At 35.3% G+C, this 18,024-nt stretch overlaps 4 protein-coding genes across 4 annotated transcripts; 3 read left to right on the top strand and 1 right to left on the bottom strand.

Moving 5' to 3' along the window:
• Positions 1-831: 831 nt before the first annotated feature.
• LOC9303587 (G-type lectin S-receptor-like serine/threonine-protein kinase At4g27290) lies at positions 832-4,127 on the top strand. The gene is made up of 6 exons (XM_021017615.1): positions 832-2,469; positions 2,566-2,703; positions 2,778-2,935; positions 3,011-3,459; positions 3,544-3,694; positions 3,772-4,127. The coding sequence occupies exons 1-6, from the start codon at positions 1,185-1,187 to the stop codon at positions 4,078-4,080; spliced, it is 2,490 nt and encodes an 829-aa protein (XP_020873274.1). The 5' UTR covers positions 832-1,184; the 3' UTR covers positions 4,081-4,127.
• On the bottom strand, positions 4,060-7,496 carry LOC9305641 (G-type lectin S-receptor-like serine/threonine-protein kinase SD1-1). The gene is made up of 6 exons (XM_021017618.1): positions 5,862-7,496; positions 5,632-5,768; positions 5,330-5,540; positions 4,995-5,232; positions 4,753-4,903; positions 4,060-4,507 (listed from the first exon to the last, which is right to left on the bottom strand). Exons 1-6 carry the CDS (start codon positions 7,267-7,269, stop codon positions 4,208-4,210), a joined length of 2,445 nt encoding a protein of 814 aa, XP_020873277.1. The 5' UTR covers positions 7,270-7,496; the 3' UTR covers positions 4,060-4,207.
• A 3,085-nt stretch (positions 7,497-10,581) lies between these two features.
• LOC9303586 (ATPase family AAA domain-containing protein 2) lies at positions 10,582-12,020 on the top strand. Its single transcript, XM_021018058.1, has 2 exons — positions 10,582-11,487; positions 11,586-12,020. Exons 1-2 carry the CDS (start codon positions 10,900-10,902, stop codon positions 11,673-11,675), a joined length of 678 nt encoding a protein of 225 aa, XP_020873717.1. The 5' UTR covers positions 10,582-10,899; the 3' UTR covers positions 11,676-12,020.
• A 3,005-nt stretch (positions 12,021-15,025) lies between these two features.
• On the top strand, positions 15,026-16,306 carry LOC110226156. Its single transcript, XM_021016827.1, has 3 exons — positions 15,026-15,131; positions 15,775-15,862; positions 15,966-16,306. The coding sequence occupies exons 1-3, from the start codon at positions 15,048-15,050 to the stop codon at positions 16,304-16,306; spliced, it is 513 nt and encodes a 170-aa protein (XP_020872486.1). The 5' UTR covers positions 15,026-15,047.
• The last annotated feature ends 1,718 nt before the right edge of the window (positions 16,307-18,024 follow it).

Genomic DNA, 18,024 nt, shown 5'->3' with positions numbered 1-18,024 from the left:
CATTTTTACTAGTATAATTTTGTATGTGACGTTTCTATGCATGGTATTTGATTAAATCTTATTCAAAGACATCGTCAGAAAAACTAAATGCAGCGGACAGAATATTCTACTACTTGGTCTGCCCGTTCTCTAATTGCATGCCGCTGCTTTAATCTATGTATAATCCAACCAAATCTTGCTTATCGGATAACCATTGTCATTATTTCATGATTATACATATACTATATATTTAACCGAAAACCGCAGTGCAATAATGCTTCTACATTTAAAAATGAGTCAAGTTCAAAGAACGAACATTGATTGAATCATGATTCCTGACTAGTTAAGTAATTATATCTTACGTCTTACTCTTGCCTCTTAATGGGCTTGTCTTCTTAATGCTGAGTTGCTGACAAACCATTATGCTCTTATGAAAACCTCTCATATATAAATAAAATTTGCTACTGAAATAATAAATCTGTTGAATCATGTTTATGTAATATACAGATAAAATGTATCATAAAATTGACAATAAAATTTTTACAGTCACAAAATTGATAATAACTTTTTTTATTGTCAGAAAATTGATAATAATTCATCATATATTTGAAAGTGTACATTATTAATCCATACGGCTCGTTTTTTGTTTGCTTAGATTACATGGAAGCTTACTAACAGATAACCATGGGCCGGCCCACATGCTGAATCAGCAACACTGTTCGTGGCAGATTATACTGGGTCGGGTCGAGAAAGCCCATCACAACATTTTAGTTCCAAAGGAATCTGTGTCTGTTAAGTGTCAAACAAAAGCTAAGCTGACGATTGTTTGTTTTTAAATATTCTTCATTGAATTGCATTATTTAGTTCCAATTGACAAGTAAATTTGTATCTCCATTGAATCATTCTACCATTTTGTCCTATAATATATAGTAAAACTACAAATATATAATCTCTGGGCACGTTGTGGTTGACATTAAGAGCAAATAATATCACGACGTAAGATACTGGACAGCTACTCATTGCAATTCTCTTCCATGTCTCTTTCATTAACAAATATATATTCCATGGAAACTAACTCAAACAATTTTCTATATTTCTATAGTCGAGGATATTATCTAACATTATTAAATAAATAAAATAACTGTTATCATCATTGTTTATATAGCAACTTCGTTTCCACGCTCTCTGGTTCCACAGAACCGGCCATGGAAGCCACTATTGTGCTTCCTCTGCTTCTCATCTCTCTGTTTTCGACAATTCTTGTGGCACAAGCAACTGATATCCTCGCAGCAAATCAGACTCTAAAAGATGGAGACACCATAGTTTCACAAGGTGGTAGCTTCGAGGTTGGTTTTTTCTCTCCAGGAGGATCAAGAAATCGTTATCTCGGAATTTGGTACAAGAAAATCTCTCTCCAGACAGTTGTTTGGGTCGCTAACAGAGATTCTCCTCTCTACGATCTCTCAGGAACCCTAAAAATATCTGGAAATGGGAGCTTATGCATCTTCAATGGCCAGAACTACCTCATCTGGTCATCATCATCATCACCATCTTCCCAGAAAACCAGCGTAAGAAACCCAATTGTTCAGATTCTTGATACAAGTAACTTAGTTGTGAGAAACTCAGGGGATGATCAAGATTACATATGGCAGAGTTTAGATTACCCAGGAGATATGTTTCTTCCAGGAATGAAATATGGTATCAATTTTGTAACCGGTATAAACCGGTTTTTGACATCTTGGAGATCTCTAGACGATCCATCAACTGGTAACTACACGAATAAAATGGATCCAAACGGTGTCCCGCAGTTTTTCCTGAAGAAAAACTCGGTTGATTACTTCAGGACTGGTCCATGGAACGGGCTAAGATTCACCGGTATGCCTAACCTAAAACCTAACCCTATCTATCGGTATGAGTTTGTCTTCACGGAGGAAGAAGTTTACTATACTTACAAGCTTGAAAACCCTTCAGTGCTCACAAGAATGCAGCTGAATCCGAATGGAGCTTTGCAACGTTACACTTGGGTCGATAGCCTTCAAAGTTGGAACTTCTACTTATCGGCTATGATGGATAGTTGTGATCTCTACAAGTTGTGTGGCTCTTACGGAAGCTGCAACATCAATGAATCTCCGGCTTGTAGGTGTTTAAAAGGTTTTGTTGCTAAATCCCCAGAGGCTTGGGTTGCAGGGGATTGGTCAGAAGGGTGTGTTAGGAGAGTGAAACTGGATTGTGGTAAAGGAGAAGACGACTTTCTGAAGATTCCAAAGTTGAAATTACCAGATACAAGAACATCGTGGTATGATAAGAACATGGATTTGAGTGAATGCAAAAAGGTATGCTTGAGAAACTGTACATGCTCGGCTTATTCACCTTTCGACATTAGAGACGGCGGAAAAGGATGTATTCTTTGGTTCGGAGATTTGATTGATATAAGAGAGTATAATGAAAACGGACAAGATCTGTATGTGAGGCTTGCTTCTTCTGAGATAGGTAAGGTTTAAGACTTGTGAAACAAGAAACATTGTTTTACTAGAGAATGATTTCTTGATTAGTTTTTTTTTTTTTTTTGTTCTGGTTCGATCACAGACAAGTATAATATCCATTACATGAAGGGAAAGATAAGGATGTTGCTCATAATAGTATTATCTACAGCTCTGTTTCTTATTTGCCTTTGCATTGGTTTGACTGTCTTCAACATGAAGAAAAAGAAACTTGCAACAAAAGGTACATGATTGTAGTTGTAGCTCTTTTTTTCTAATGTGCTTGATAAGTTTATTAAACCGTTGATATTTATTCAGAAACTGTGCAGCGCGAATCTCTCCGTGTTTCAAGCAGGAAACAAGAGGAAGAAGATCTTGAATTACCATTTCTTGATCTTGACACAATCTCAGAAGCTACAAGTGGATTCTCTGATGTGAACAAACTTGGACAAGGTGGTTTTGGACCGGTCTATAAGGTAACAAATCACAGCTTCTTGTCTAATTCTCAGATTCTGCGCAAAAACGGTAAAATGTTTTGATTTTTTTACCAGGGAACATTGGCTTGTGGACAAGAAATTGCTGTAAAAAAGCTATCAAGAACGTCGAGACAAGGGATAGAAGAATTCAAGAACGAGATCAAGCTGATTGCTAAGCTTCAACACCGGAATCTTGTGAAGATTCTTGGGTATTGTGTGGAGGAAGATGAACGAATGCTTATCTACGAGTATCAGCCGAATAAAAGCTTGGATTCTTTCATTTTTGATAAAGAACGACGTAGAGAACTTGATTGGCCTAAACGAGTGGAAATAATCAAAGGGATTGCTCGCGGAATGTTGTATCTCCATGAAGATTCAAGGCTTCGAATCATCCACCGTGATCTCAAAGCAAGCAATGTGTTGCTTGATTCTGATATGAATGCGAAAATATCCGATTTTGGATTGGCTAGAACCTTGGGAGGAGATGAAACTGAAGCAAACACGACCAGAGTGGTTGGAACATAGTAAGATTAATTCTGTTTTTTACTTCAATGCAGCAAGTAAAATGTTTTATTTATTCAAAATATTTGTTTACTATCTTTCTGCAGTGGATATATGTCGCCGGAGTATCAAATCGACGGGTATTTCTCATTGAAATCCGATGTATTTAGCTTCGGAGTTTTGGTATTAGAGATAGTGACAGGAAGAAGAAACCGCGGATTTCGTAACGAAGAACACAAGCTTAACCTTCTTGGACATGTAAGTACATTAGCAGCAGCAGCAAAATTAACTCATCATGTTCTTCTAATCTTATCTAATTACGTATAAATTTTCAGGCTTGGAGGCAATTCTTAGAAGATAAGGCATATGAGCTAATCGATGAAGCTGTCAATGAGTCATGTACCGATATCTCTGAAGTGTTAAGAGTGATACACATTGGTCTATTATGTGTACAACAAGATCCGAAAGACAGACCAAACATGTCAGTGGTGGTTTTGATGTTGAGTAGTGACATGTTGCTTCTTGATCCGAGGCAGCCCGGTTTTTTTAACGAAAGAAATCTCTTGTTTTCCGACACTGTATCGATTAATCTCGAGATTCCTTCCAATAATTTACAAACCATGAGTGTAATAGAGCCTAGATAAACCTTGTAATTGATATCTGTATATTCTACAATCTGTAACCTTTTTTTTTGTTTGGTTGTTTTTTCTTGGTGACGCATTACATTTTGCATTACATTAACCAAATAGTTTATATATAATCTTCATTTATCTACCTTCCCTGCAACATTGTGATGGAAACTTCGTTTTGTGAACGTAAGCTTAAAGATGAAGAGATATCTGGAACGTTCCGGTTGGTGAAAAAACCGGGCTTTTTAGGGTGAGGAAGAGAACTATCACTCCCAAACATCAAGACAACAGAAGCCATGGTTGGTCTGTCTTCTGGTTTCTGTTGAACACAAAGTAAAGCCACATGAATACATCTTAGTACCTCTGGGACAACACATGTCTCTTCCAACAACTCTTCCTCTGGTACTTCTATTTCTCTGTCTTCAACCCACATTTTCCACACCTAATATAGAAACAAAGGAGACAACTTTCAAATGGGCATTACATATTGTAAAAAAAACCTAAAATAGTATATAAATGGCATGAATCACTCCATTTACTGCTAATTTATTTTGAGGTGGATATTGATTTCATGAACTTTCACTTAGTATCAGAGTCCAAGTTGACCCGGTGCAGGAATACTTCAGATCCAAAAATGAGATTTGATTCAAGAAAAATGATCTAAAAGGCTGAAACCCGATAACGTACGTGTCCAAGGAGATTAAGATCATGATCTGCGTGGCGAAACCCGCGATTCGTCTTGCCAGTTATGATCTCAAGTACTAATACACCGAAACTGAACACATCGGATTTCACAGAGAAATGTCCATCAATTGCATACTCCGGAGGCATATAACCACTGCAAGTAGTTATGGAAAGCCAAAACATTACAATTTCTATAAACAATACACAAAGATATATAGAGATATAGGGTGGTAAAGTGTCCTTACTAAGTACCGACGACTCTGTTTGTGCTTGACTCACTCTGATCTCCACCAAAAGATTTAGCCAATCCAAAATCTGAAATCTTAGGATTCATATCATTATCTAGTAAAACATTTCCAGCTTTTAGATCTCTATGTATGATCCTCAATCTTGAATCTTGATGAAGATAGAGAAGCCCACGAGCAATTCCATTGATAATGTTCATTCTCTTCTTCCAATCCAATTCTTTACTTCTCCTTTCATCTTTATTTACAATCATTTAATAAAGTTAAGCAATATGGTCATTACCTTAAAATCTACACAAAGATCATGAGATTGAGTTTGTAAAGTAAGAACGTACCGAAGATAAAGAAGTCTAAACTTTTGTTAGGCATATACTCATAGATCAACATACATTCTTCACCTTGAATACAACATCCTAAAAGCCTGACGAGGTTACGATGTTGAAGTTTTGCGATTAGTTTTACTTCGTTCTTGAATTCTTCCACTCCTTGTCCTGAGTTCGCGCATAACCTCTTCACCGCAATCTCTTGTCCATCTTCTAACTTACCCTGCAATAATTTGCAGAGAAATTGATCACAATTCAAGATTTTAATCAGTACTACTATAAAAGCAAAATGTGATGAATACATTATATTCAACCTTATAAACTGGTCCAAACCCTCCTCTTCCTAGGAAGTTTATGTATGAAAAATCATCAGTGGCTATGGAAATCGTTTTTCTGTCAAGAATAGGCAAGTCCAGGTCCTCTTCCCCAATCCCTTTTCTGAAATTTTCACCTGCAAAAAGTAGTAACCACCAAATTTCAATATAAAATACTTGAGAGACAATCTCATAGTTACAAAATAGAATTGATAATTCAAAAAAATCACCGCGATATCTCTTCATTATCTTCTTTCTGCAACATGCAAACACTACAACCAAAACAACTGCAATGGCCACCACTGATCCAACGACCATTCCCACCACTTCTCTTCCTTTAGACTCTATTTTTGCAATACCCATTCTTATGTAAATATCTTGTCCAAAGGTAGAATACTCTCTCATATCAACCAAGTCACCAAACCAAAGCAAACAACCTTTTCCTCCCTCGCGAATATCGGTATTCGCATAAGCCGTGCAAGAGCAGTTACTTGAACACTTGATCTTACAATCCTCAAGTGTCATTTCATTTTTGGCATCATACCAAGACCATGAAGTATCTGGTAGTTTCATACCTTGGAACTTCACAAATGCATCTTTCTTTCCGCAATTGGTTGGAATCTCATGGACACACCCGTATGCTCCTCTTGAAATATTCCACTTTCGACCTGATTTTGGCTTGAATCCTTGTAAACATGAACAAGAAGGTGTGTTTTTGCCATTAATCCCACAAACTGCGTAAGCTCCACATATAGAGTAGTAGTCACACTCATCTTCTGGTGCAGTGTTTGCTAAGATCCATTGGTGTTGATTAGACTGGATAAACCTATGGAGTTTCCCTGTGTTGTTTAAGACCAATCTTGAGACAATTCTGTGTCGAGGAGTCCACGAGTAGTTTACTTCTTGCTCACTCGACGTGAATTTGTAGTCGAATAAGCTATTCTCTCGTCCCATAGCTGGAGCTCCGGTGAAGGATAAGCCGTTCCAAGATCCTAAGCGATAGGAATAACTAGAATCTCCATTCTTCCTCAAGATCAATTGTGGTAAACCTCGAGTATCTAGAGACAACGTGAAATCACCTGGGGATGGATCTTTTAGGGTTTTCCAAGACGATAGAGACCATTCCTTTTGTGTCTTGAAATTCTTTCCAAGCTTCATACCCGCGAGTATTGTATTCATGGGATAATCAAAACTCTGCCACAACACAGCTTCTTCTCCGTCACTAGATATGAGATTCCCTGAACATGATATCTTCAAGAGGGGATTATTTGCTGTTTTAGAAGCTTTTGTTGATGATGATGATGACCACAAGGCTTTGTGTTCACCGTCGAATAGCTGAAGGTCGCCAAGAGAACTCAAGTTTAAGAATCCAGATGTGCCGTAGAGAGGATTGTTTCGGTTAGCCACCCAAACGACTGCAAATGGTTCCTTGTACCACAAGCCAAGAAACCGATGTTGAGGCTGCTCATCTTGGTCAAGACTAAAGAACCCAAGTTGGAAAACCTGGTCTGGAGAACTAAGAGTATCTCCATCCTTAAGGAATTCTCTTGGAGTAATGACACTATAATCCATAGCAACAGAGAAAGATGATGAAATTAAGAACAGAGATAACGAAAACAGAGAATGAGTATTTCTCATCGAATGAAAACCTTTTTCTTTTGTTCCAAATTATCGTAAAAACAAAAACCTTCTCTTTTTAGTTTTGTATACTTTTTACTAAAAAAAGTGAATCATTATAATATACATTATGAAAATCACATACATAAATAATAATTTTTGTCAACTTTGTACAACCCCAACTTGGCATAAGCAACAAGTCAAGATAAATTCAATGCAGATGCCTGTGGCTGTTGAAATTCAATTATAAAACTTTTCTTCAGTATGAAAAAAAAAAAATTATTAGGGTGTTTTGTTTGAACGCCAGCGACAAGATATGATTCATCATTAAGTTTTGATGGCCAATGTTGGAAGCTTCTCAGATTATAAGAGTGTATAAGCCTAGCAAGGACAAAAGTAATAAATAAGTGTGGCTAATCTTCCTTGACTTAGTCCCCATATAAGGGACCGAGTGGTCAGAATCAGATCATTGATAGTTTGATATGTACATTGCGACGATTCAAGTAAAATTCATGCATTGCATTATTGATCTGGTGGATAGATCAAATTTACCAAATCTTATAACGAAAATTATCAACAAGAACATTTTTTATTTTTTATTTTTACAAGAACCTTATTCTCCTCCATACATTCAACAAATGAAGAGCCAGTCGTTGGCGGACCAGTCCTGACGTGGATATGGCTCAGTCAACGCAAATACTAGTCAACTTAGAGACGTGGCTGGCCTGTATCTAATTGTTTAAAGGCCCATATACGGCCCACGCTCTCCATTTTCTTAGTTATGCATTTCGTAGTGGACTGAAACCTTTTCTTGTCTATTTTCTCCAAGTTGATTCCTTAATGATCGAGATGAACCTCTATCGAACAGAAACTTCGTTTCTAGAAACTAAATAAGCCTCCATAAACAACATTTTTTTCTTTTTCTTTTGGCTACTAGTATTCAAAATCTTTAATACTCGCAAGTTTGTTAGTAAAAAGTATTAATATCACTAGCTCGGTGGAGGCGAAAAAACATTAGTTTACAACCATAGCAGTTGAAGCCATGATCCAGAGTTTTGCTATTGATTTTAAGTGTCCGGGTTATTGTCACTTCCGACTATTTTCGAGTGGAGAAATTATTTGGCAAGTAAGAAGTTTTTTTAAAAATATAGGCCATAGGTCTATTATAGTGACCGGATGGCCCAAACTGATATGTACCAATAGAAAATCAATACCTAATTTTGGCACATGAAACGTAACAGATATAAGATCATCGTTCTCTAGCGAGAGAGCTTTGTAATGCTTACACTTCAACGTGGAGACTGTAAGAGATACCAAGAAACGTGAATGCAAAGAAGGAAAAGAAAGAGAAAAAAACGTGGACAAAAAGAGGCCCATGTTAATAATTCATCGGCCTTCTTAGCTCATGCATTGTCTATTTGCTAGTCTTTTTCTCACAATCGTGTCATTATATTTTAAGGGGTTAACGTGTGGTTTTTCTGTATGGAGCATTAGTAGAATTATTGATTGGTTTTATTGGAATATAGAAAATATATATAACATTTATTGATGGGAGGTTATTGAATGTCCATTCGTTCGTTACAACATTTTCTTATTCAAATTTTGATCGATTTTTTAATCAAAGACTGGTATAGCAAAACCATTGGTTATTCCTCTAATTTAAAATGATATAATTAGTCTTCCAAAAAATATATATGTTTAACCAAATGAAGAATAAATATGTCATATATGTACTATAGTGATAGGAGTTCGAATCCAATTTGGATGGGATGACTAGACTATTAGATTGATCAATTTATGTCAATTAAACAAATTTAAAATCGGTTTCATATTCATTAAGCTGTTTTAAAACAACAAACAATCCAGCAGTTTTAATATTAGTGGTTGAATAGTTATGTTAATAAAATCAATGTAAACAGAAAACAAACTCAACTACTTTTTCAATTTTAGGCGTTTGATTATATTTTGAATATATAATTTATAGATAAATTTTTTAAAAAAGTCTTTATACAAAAACTGGCATCAACACTGCATATCCCCAAGGACCCCAACCCCATACATACATGATACATGCCACATCTCTTAGAAGATAAGAACTATGGAGGTGGTGTATTGAACTATTCGGACAATTATATATTTATACACATTTTGTTGAAAATGAACGGTATGAACTATGAACCTCTTTCTTCAAAGTTCTGACTTGTTCCAAAATTCTTATCCACACAAAGGAGAAAAAAAGGGAAAAAAAAATGTCACAATAATGAGCCATAACCACAACCACACCCACTCACCACAAACTTTGTGTTCCCGTGGCTCTAATCATGACATCTCATCTTCCTTTGATTCTTCACACCACCGTCGATCGCCACGTAGGATTTCCCCAACTCAAAGCATGCCACACAAGCACAATCTTTTATGTGGCCAGAGTTTAATCAACATTTGTTTTTCTTACAATGGGTTCGTGAGAGCCACAAATAAATCAACTATACGATTAAATAACCATATCTATAATGAAAAATATTACTCGCCTACTACGTATGTTACTATATAAGAAAGGTTTTTTATTCTCTCCCATACCAATGAATTATTTTGTAATTTAAAAATCATTATTATCTTACCCTCTCACAAAGCCATAATTAGAAGAAACACAGATGTTTTGGATCAGTTTGGGAAGCGAAGCATGGGAGAAGTAAAAAACAAAACAAGTGGTTTATAAAAATAGAGAAAGATAATCGAAGAACGAGCTGTGGGCCCCATTAAACTTGTGTTATGGTCCAGACAAATCCCAGGTGGGCTCACGTGGCTACGAAGCCCATTAAGAACCTGATTCGTCCACGTAGGACGGAACAGAATCTCTCCCTCCTTCTTCCCCGGCTGAGATCTCGCCACGTCATCGACTAAATAAATCTCACCCCCAGAAAAAAAAAATATCTCGAAACTCAACCATGAGTTTGTCGCCACGTAAAAACGGGGTTTGGCTTTGGCCCATACACAATTAATAACTGGTTTTCAAAATCATTTAAACTTTTTTATCCTAATAACGCAGAATTAATATGAGTCTTAAACTTTGATGATTTTAAGTAGAAAATGTGAAACAGTGGGAATAAAACCTTTTTCTTATCCACAAGAAAAATTAAAAATCGAGGATAAAGCTAAAAACAATAAAGAAAACATTACTACTCAAGTAAATAAAATAATTGCAGATATGGAACTGATAATTATCCAAACAAAAATCTCAAATAAAGGTTAAAGTGATAAACCAATCTCTTAAGCAAAAAAGATTTTTAACCAATCTTTAATTGATTAGGATCATTAGATAATATAAGTTATTACTAAAGTTAAATTGAAATGAAATGGATACTAACCACAGAATAAAAAAAGGAAGGTGCTATATAAAATAGAGTCATTGTGAAACCAAAGAAGAGAAATAGATTTTTTAGCAGAACACAGAAAAAGACGAAACTAGCCTCCAAAGAATTGTTGAATCACAGAAAACTCGCCACGAAAAATATCCCAAATCCTGCAACTTGCACTTCCCTCTTCTTCTTCTTCTTCCCTTATCTCTCCAAGAAAGAAACCAAAACCATATAGAGAGAGAGACACACACAAACGAACAACCACAGAATCTTGAAAGAGTTCGATTTGATTAAAATGGGGAAGAAGTGTGATTTATGTAGCGGTGTTGCAAGAATGTATTGCGAGTCAGATCAAGCTAGTTTATGTTGGGACTGCGACGGTAAAGTTCACGGCGCTAATTTCTTGGTCGCTAAGCACACGCGGTGTCTTCTCTGTAGCGCTTGTCAGTCTCTTACGCCGTGGAAAGCCTCGGGACTTCGCCTTGGCCCAACTTTCTCCGTCTGCGATTCATGCGTCGCTCTTAAAAACGCCGGCGGTGGTGGAAACCGTGTTTCATCGGAGAGTCGAGGTCAGGAGGAGGTTAACAGTTTCGAGTCCGAAGAAGATCGGATCAGAGAAGATGATGGCGGTGACGGTGCGGAATCTTACGATGATGATGAGGAGGAAGATGAGGATGAAGAGTACAGTGACGATGAGGATGATGATGATGATGATGATGATGTTGTTGATGATGATGAGGAAGCTGAGAATCAAGTTGTTCCGTGGTCTGCGGCGGCGCAACCACCTCCGGTGATGAGTTCTTCATCTTCTGACTGTGGAAGCGGAGGTTCGGTGACGAAGAGGACGAGGACTAGGGAGAATTCAGATCTTCTCTGCTCCGATGTATGGATCTATCTTTTTTTTCTTTTCTATTTTCTCGGAAAAATTAACAGAGAAAATTTTGGTTTTAATTATCGTTTTTTAATTTTTGTTTAATGCAGGATGAGATCGGAAGCTCTTCTTCAGCTCAAGAGTCGAACTATTCTCGGCCGTTGAAGCGATCGGCGTTTAAATCAACGGTTGTGGTTTAACTTACTCTATCGTATCGTCAGATTGAAACGGCGCCGATACATCGTCTTCTCTGATCTTTGCGATCTCCAAAACAAGGAGAGATCTCAGCCGTTGATTCCTCTTTTTTTTTTTCCTTTTAAGTAAATCAGCACCGTTTATTTTCTGACAGTTGATGAGGTAGTTCTTTCTTTCTTTCTTGATCCTTTGTCGTACAAAATCGATTTTAAACTTTTTTATTTGACATATCAATATCATTATTATGTTGATCTTTTTTTGTTAATCTAAGTAAATTAATTTGGATTCGTAAGTTTATGACTTTATATGTTATATGATTGTATTCTATGGATCAAAGGATTGGGGAATAGATTGGTGGCAGATGGACACATGGTATACACATACCGTAAAAATAAAGTATATGATTGTGGTTTGCTTTCTAATTTCGACCACTCAATTGTGGGGACTACAAAAATGAAAATAAATTTCGAGAGATTCTTTATAAGAGAATGGGTCCTTGAAGTTACTTACATTCATTCGCCAAGAACATTGAACCTGTCATATCTGCCGCGTCTGTGAACTTTTTTTGATGGTCCATAAGAATAATGACATCATCAATGTTTTTACCTTAACCTTATCTCACCGTGTTCTTCATTCACATGACATGATCACATCTTTGTACACAAAAGTTCTTTGGATTTTAATTTAATAATATTACTCCTTTTTTTGGGTGATATATACATTAGAAACGTTTTTACCTTTTTTTTACAAATTTAAATTCTCTTGTTAGCGAAAGACTGGTGTTGTGGGGGTTGGAGTGTTGGACAGTTGGGTCTATCTCGAATTATTAAATTTCTAGTATAAAACATGTGGTTCTCAAGATAATAAGTTAACAAAAAATATATATTATTGTTTTAACGTAAATTCCTATATTATTTCAATATTATAAATTTTATTTGTATTCTTAGGCAAAAACGCATATGCGTTTTCTAATGCGATTATGCAAATTTTCTTGATTGGTACATTTTTAGCATAATCGTATTTGAAAACGCCATTTCGCCGTTGTGCGTGTTACCAATCGAAACCAATATCTATTAGGAAATTCGGTGGGTTCACAATCAAAGCAGGACTACCGTCAAAAACTTCAACCATTAGTCCATAGTTCCAATTCCAAAAGTCAAACCAAAACATAACGGATCAGTCTTTATCCCGTACGTTGAGTTTGACAATTAGATTAAATTAAACTAATGATGATACGGCTAAGATTGCTGCTTCTGATCATCATGAACACATGAAAGGTCAGGATCGTTCATTTTCTTTCTCTTGTGGTTTTCGTATTCTCTTGCACCGTTGACTTGTTGATGTATATGTTAGCTTAGTGTAACAGAGAGATATCCATAGATGGGCACTTGAAACCTTAGATTTTTTCCAAGGCTTCGTTTCCACAAGTTAGAGTATTGTGATGTTTAATTCTGTTCAACTATTGATTTTTCTTGTTAAACTCTGTTTCAGCTTGTACTTATCCAACTTTCTGCTTTAGTATCGAAAAGTAACAATGATATTTTATTCTGTGATTCGTTTAGATTCCATTTTTTCTGGATGTTTTATGATTGTTTTCTATCTTTTCTCTGGCTTGGAGTAATAGTAAGCAAAGTATTACAATTCTTGACTTGATAAAGAAGTAAAGAAATGAATCCCTGAGCTCCCTCCCTGGCTTCACTCCTTTATTAAACTTTAGTGAAAACATGCATCTGGTGGAATGTTGTAAATTCTGTTGCCTGTAATATGAATGTTAATAAGTATCTTCTTACTTTTAGTTGCTGATATCAAAGAGTCCATGAAAACTTGTCCAGGGGAAAAATTAACTAGAGTGATATAGAAATCAAAATCAATCCCCTTTGCTTAATCTAGTTAGTGTTTTGGGAAGACAGTCTTTTTCACTGGTTTATTCACTACATTTAGACATATATGATAACTGTGTTTATGGTGATACGTACAGAATAGCTATGAATTGTTAAAGCCTAGGTTTGCAAAAGAAAATGTAGATATGGTCTTTGCTTGTTTGATTCAATGAATCCTCTTGTGTGGCCTTGTGAATCTAGTTTGAACTCTTACAAGTTTACACGAAATTTGACATCAAGCTAATTAAACTACTTCATCAGTCACAAGTTGTGTGCATATGATTTGATTATCCAAAGCGAATGACAAGTGATCCTCTTCCTTTTACAGATGAGTAATGCGCCTTAGTATCTCATTGGATTCACCCTCTTCACAGCCAGGTAAAATATAAACAACCTATTCAACTTTGAGTGGTCTCCACCGATCATTCTTTTGGTTTACCTTAATCTTTTGAAATCCGTAGGTATGACGATGGATGAAACAAAGCGGATTTGTGCAGAGGAGTGTGTTTGTGCTATCTTTTGCAATCATGAAAAGTCTCTGGAATCTCCTCTGGATTATTAATTCTCAGTCCTTCTTCTTATAATTCTCCATGTATGATTTTCACATTTAAACAATGAAGGAGTTGGTATTAACACTAAAAACCCTTTTGGGATTATGATCTTAATCTTCAATCTAATTTGATATCCGATGAGATACTAGAAGATGGAATCTTGTTTTGCTTTTTAACATTTACAACAAATCTGGCCAAAGTATTCGTAGTACTGATCTGTCCCGGAGAATACGCAAGATACATAAAACTACTCTTGGAATATACAATCTAAACCACTTAAGTATACAAAAGTCATGGGCCAGTAAAACTCAGCCCAACCCAGAATTCAAAAGAAGTGTACAAATAAAAAAGTCTAGGGTTACTCTATTAGTCTATTACCACAACACTCTTTCTCACTTTCTCACGGAATCCTCTAGCATCGCCAATGGGCAAGAAGCGAAAGAAATCGAAATCCTCTTATTCTAGTACTTGTTCTTTTCTCATCTTGAGCTTTTGTTTCCTCTGTTAATGACTTGGCTTTTGTTTTGTTTCGGATTTTCAGGAAATTGGTGATGCTGACATGCTTGCCCTTGAAAAACAGAAGGCCAAATCTCTGGTTAGACCTTATTCTTGCATGCCTTGTGTATTTCTCTACTTAATTGTTTATGCCTTGTGTATTTCTCTACTTACTTGATACTTATCCTATTAAATGGCATCGACTCTATTTATGACTTTTTGTTGTGATATGTTTCATTCTTTGACACTAATCATGTTTGATTATTGCAGAAAAATGATGAAAATGAAATAATTTTCTCGAAAATGTAAGTATCTACAGTTTTTTTGTTTTTGTTTTTACATTAGTGCCATTTAAGATGGGTGACTCTCGCCCAAGTAATTAGCTTGATTTGTTGTTACCAGTTTTCTTATCAATTACTTTTAATCCAATGGCAGGATATAAAAAAAAAAAATGACAAAATCTATCAAAGAGCTGTCTGAAGCTATGGAAAACCTAGTACTGACAAAAACCGATCTATTTGAGGTTTCATTGAAGGTATTGACTCTTTTTTTTTGTTTATTTTCTAGGTGTGAGAAATGATATACTTTACACTTTATATATTGGCTGGCGTTAGAACTAAATGGAAGATACATGGGAGAAAGGTTAAATCTGAACTAAGTCAAGTTAGAATAGTAAAGAAGTGGGTGTGATTGAAATTCTACTTTGTGTAAATTATAATAAATAAGGAAGCAATTCGAAATAAGGAAGCAATTCGAAATAATTTATAATTAAGGAATTAGAAATCCAAACAAAAATCATTTGTTATTCAATCATTGAATTTAAAATCATAATTAAAATCATGTGTTATTGGTTTTATGATTTATAAATACTAATTAAAATCCTATGTTATTCGTTTAGTCATTTGTTTTTGGATTTGAGAATCCAAATTATGTTTTAAATGGATTTGAATGGAATTGAAAGAGAAAAATAGAAGGATTCAAATCCATGGGTAAACACATGTTATTTCAAAATTCATATATCTTGATTTCATAATTAATAGAGATTTTCAAATCCTATATAGATTTACAAATTAATAAACCAATAACACGTCCTAAATTGTTTCAGTTTTAGTTTTATACTTAAAAAAAAACGAATTGATTGTTTCAGTGTTAATAATGTGTTTGCTTGTTTTTCTCAGCAAACAGTCTACTCGAAATGGTCATTGTCCTCACACATAAAATCTTGGAAGGTGAACAGAAATCTTGTACTTCCCCGTCAGTGTATAGGTATTTTAAGATACATGGGATTTGGGTTTGGTTGGAGATTCTTGTAAAAGTTTTCCAGTGAGGATGATATAAATATTTTTGCCCATGTTTTGCTGTTTTACAGATAATTGTTGGGCTGTGTCTTTGTATAGACAGTGGCACATATTGAGACAATTAAAAGGATTGTCAACATCGAAGTTAACTGTTGATAAAATCGTGGAAGGAGTTCCGCTCCGTTATCGAAATAGTGAAGGCGGATTAAAAGCCAATTGTTTACATCATGCCATCGACTTTCTGAAAAATGGAGGATATGTGGATGAAGTATTTATTCATAAGCCCCACGGAGATTCTGAAGAGAAGAATTTCGAGAAACATCTTGAGAGTCTATTGTTAGATGGACCATTGTCAGTGATTATTGATAGTTATCCAAGTTACTCCAAGGTCCAGGGAAATGTAAGTTACTAACTAATTATGTTTATCGAATTTGGTTAACATTTTTAAATTTTTTTTTTTTTTTAATGTAATAACTTATTTTAAATGTTTTTCAGGGATTTTTGTCTCCAACACCGGCTGAACTTGAGAGAGAACTCTACGAGATATTTCCTTGCCATATGCTGCCATTGCTGGGTCATGGTGTTATCATAGAAGAGGTTGATGAACCTGAAGAGTATTGGGATCTTTATGAATCCCAGGGGAAATATTGGGGAACGGATGGATTTGTTCGAATGGCTCGGCATCACTCCCTAATCAAAGAAGCTATCGAAATGAAGGTATTTAAATACATATTTATATATATATATATATATATATATATATATATTTCTTCATAGATTATTAGATTTATATCTAATATTCTTTTTGTGTTATAGGTCGTCAATTGTGAAGAGTGAATATATTAAACCTGGAATGACTGGCAAGCACTCGTACTAATTGTGGAATATATTTTGCTGGCTTACCTGAAATTTTGATTAGATATTTCCACTCAATTTAGTACCTTTAGATTATTGCTTAATCGTTTAATTTTCGAAAAAGTGTCTTCTTACTTTTAGTTGCTGAAATCCAAGACTCCATGAAAAGCTGACCAGGGAAAAATTAAAGTAACGTGATACAGAAATTAGAAATCAATTCTCTTTGCTTAATCTAGTTTGTGAATTGGGAAGACAGTCTTTGCTTAATCTAATAACCAGACAGACAAGGTAAACATTTTGATATATCTTGCTTATAACAGATATCACCCCCTGCTTGATATCTGTTACCATTAAACTATACTACTTTTTATTTCATTTTTGGAACACTGAGATTAACAAAATAACTTACCCAAATGTTTAATATGAGACACAAGACCAAATATGTAAAATAGGGGATTTAGTCAATGTTATACAAGTTGCCAATCAACAAATCATTAGGACTTTTTATGTATTGCATTTATCTTAAAATCTATCAAAATTTCCAAAGCTTTCAAAAATTGAATTGAAAATCACATTGCTATCAAATTAATAATTAATAAAGGTAATGTAAAATATGATATTATTTAATTCATATAAGTTTTAAAGATTTCCGATCGTGTAAGATTCCTCTTGACAAGATTTCAACAAATCTTTTTAAAAAGATAGCTAGGTTAGCATTTGATGCTCGTAGACAAAATCACATTCTCAATCACTTTCTTGCGGCTTCTCTACGATCGCTAGGCCTAGTCTCATCTCTTTAGGAATCTTCCTTATGCTGTTTGACATAAGAATGATGTCTCCTGTCTTTACTATTCTAACTTGACTTAGTTCAGATTTAACAAAACAAATTACTTCTTCCTTTACTTCTTCGTTGACTTCACCTCCTCATCAATCTTCATCACAATCTTATGATTCTTGTCAGATGGATATCAACCGGTGTTTTACCAAACGTCTTGGGATGTAGTTGGCGAGTCTGTAGTGAAGTTTGTATTGGAGTTCTTTGAGTCTGGACTTCTTCCACAAGCTACGAACAATGCTCTAGTGGTGCTCATACCAAAGATAGCAAAACCGGAAAGAATAACTCAATTCCGACCGATTAGCTTGTGTAATGTGCTGTTCAAGACCATGGTGGAACGTTTGAAAATAGTGATCTCCAAGCTAATAGGTCCTGCACAAGCTAGCTTTATTCCAGGCCGTTTGAGTACGGACAATATTGTGGTGGTGCAAGAAGCAGTA

The sequence above is a fragment of the Arabidopsis lyrata genome (genome assembly GCF_000004255.2).
Source record: "Arabidopsis lyrata subsp. lyrata unplaced genomic scaffold ARALYscaffold_7, whole genome shotgun sequence".
Classification (NCBI taxonomy): Eukaryota; Viridiplantae; Streptophyta; class Magnoliopsida; order Brassicales; family Brassicaceae; genus Arabidopsis; species Arabidopsis lyrata.
Note: the sequence above shows the minus strand (reverse complement) of the source record. Positions and strands in the feature narration are given on the sequence as shown.

Bases quoted from the DNA above. Each gene is read 5' to 3' on its own strand.
- LOC9305641 (XM_021017618.1), bottom strand. From the start codon at position 7,269: ATGAGAAATACTCATTCTCTGTTTTCGTTATCTCTGTTCTTAATTTCA. The intron at 5,541-5,631 runs GTTGAATATAAT...AAATTATTGCAG, and splicing joins GGTTTGGACCAGTTTATAAG to GGTAAGTTAGAAGATGGACA. The intron at 4,508-4,752 runs GTACGTTATCGG...TTTCTATATTAG, and splicing joins ATCTTAATCTCCTTGGACAC to GTGTGGAAAATGTGGGTTGA.
- LOC9303586 (XM_021018058.1), top strand. From the start codon at position 10,900: ATGGGGAAGAAGTGTGATTTATGTAGCGGTGTTGCAAGAATGTATTGC. The intron at 11,488-11,585 runs GTATGGATCTAT...TGTTTAATGCAG, and splicing joins CAGATCTTCTCTGCTCCGAT to GATGAGATCGGAAGCTCTTC.
- LOC9303587 (XM_021017615.1), top strand. From the start codon at position 1,185: ATGGAAGCCACTATTGTGCTTCCTCTGCTTCTCATCTCTCTGTTTTCG. The intron at 2,470-2,565 runs GTAAGGTTTAAG...GTTCGATCACAG, and splicing joins GCTTGCTTCTTCTGAGATAG to ACAAGTATAATATCCATTAC. The intron at 3,695-3,771 runs GTAAGTACATTA...ATAAATTTTCAG, and splicing joins AGCTTAACCTTCTTGGACAT to GCTTGGAGGCAATTCTTAGA.
- LOC110226156 (XM_021016827.1), top strand. From the start codon at position 15,048: ATGACAAAATCTATCAAAGAGCTGTCTGAAGCTATGGAAAACCTAGTA. The intron at 15,132-15,774 runs GTATTGACTCTT...TGTTTTTCTCAG, and splicing joins TATTTGAGGTTTCATTGAAG to CAAACAGTCTACTCGAAATG. The intron at 15,863-15,965 runs GTATTTTAAGAT...GCTGTTTTACAG, and splicing joins ACTTCCCCGTCAGTGTATAG to ATAATTGTTGGGCTGTGTCT.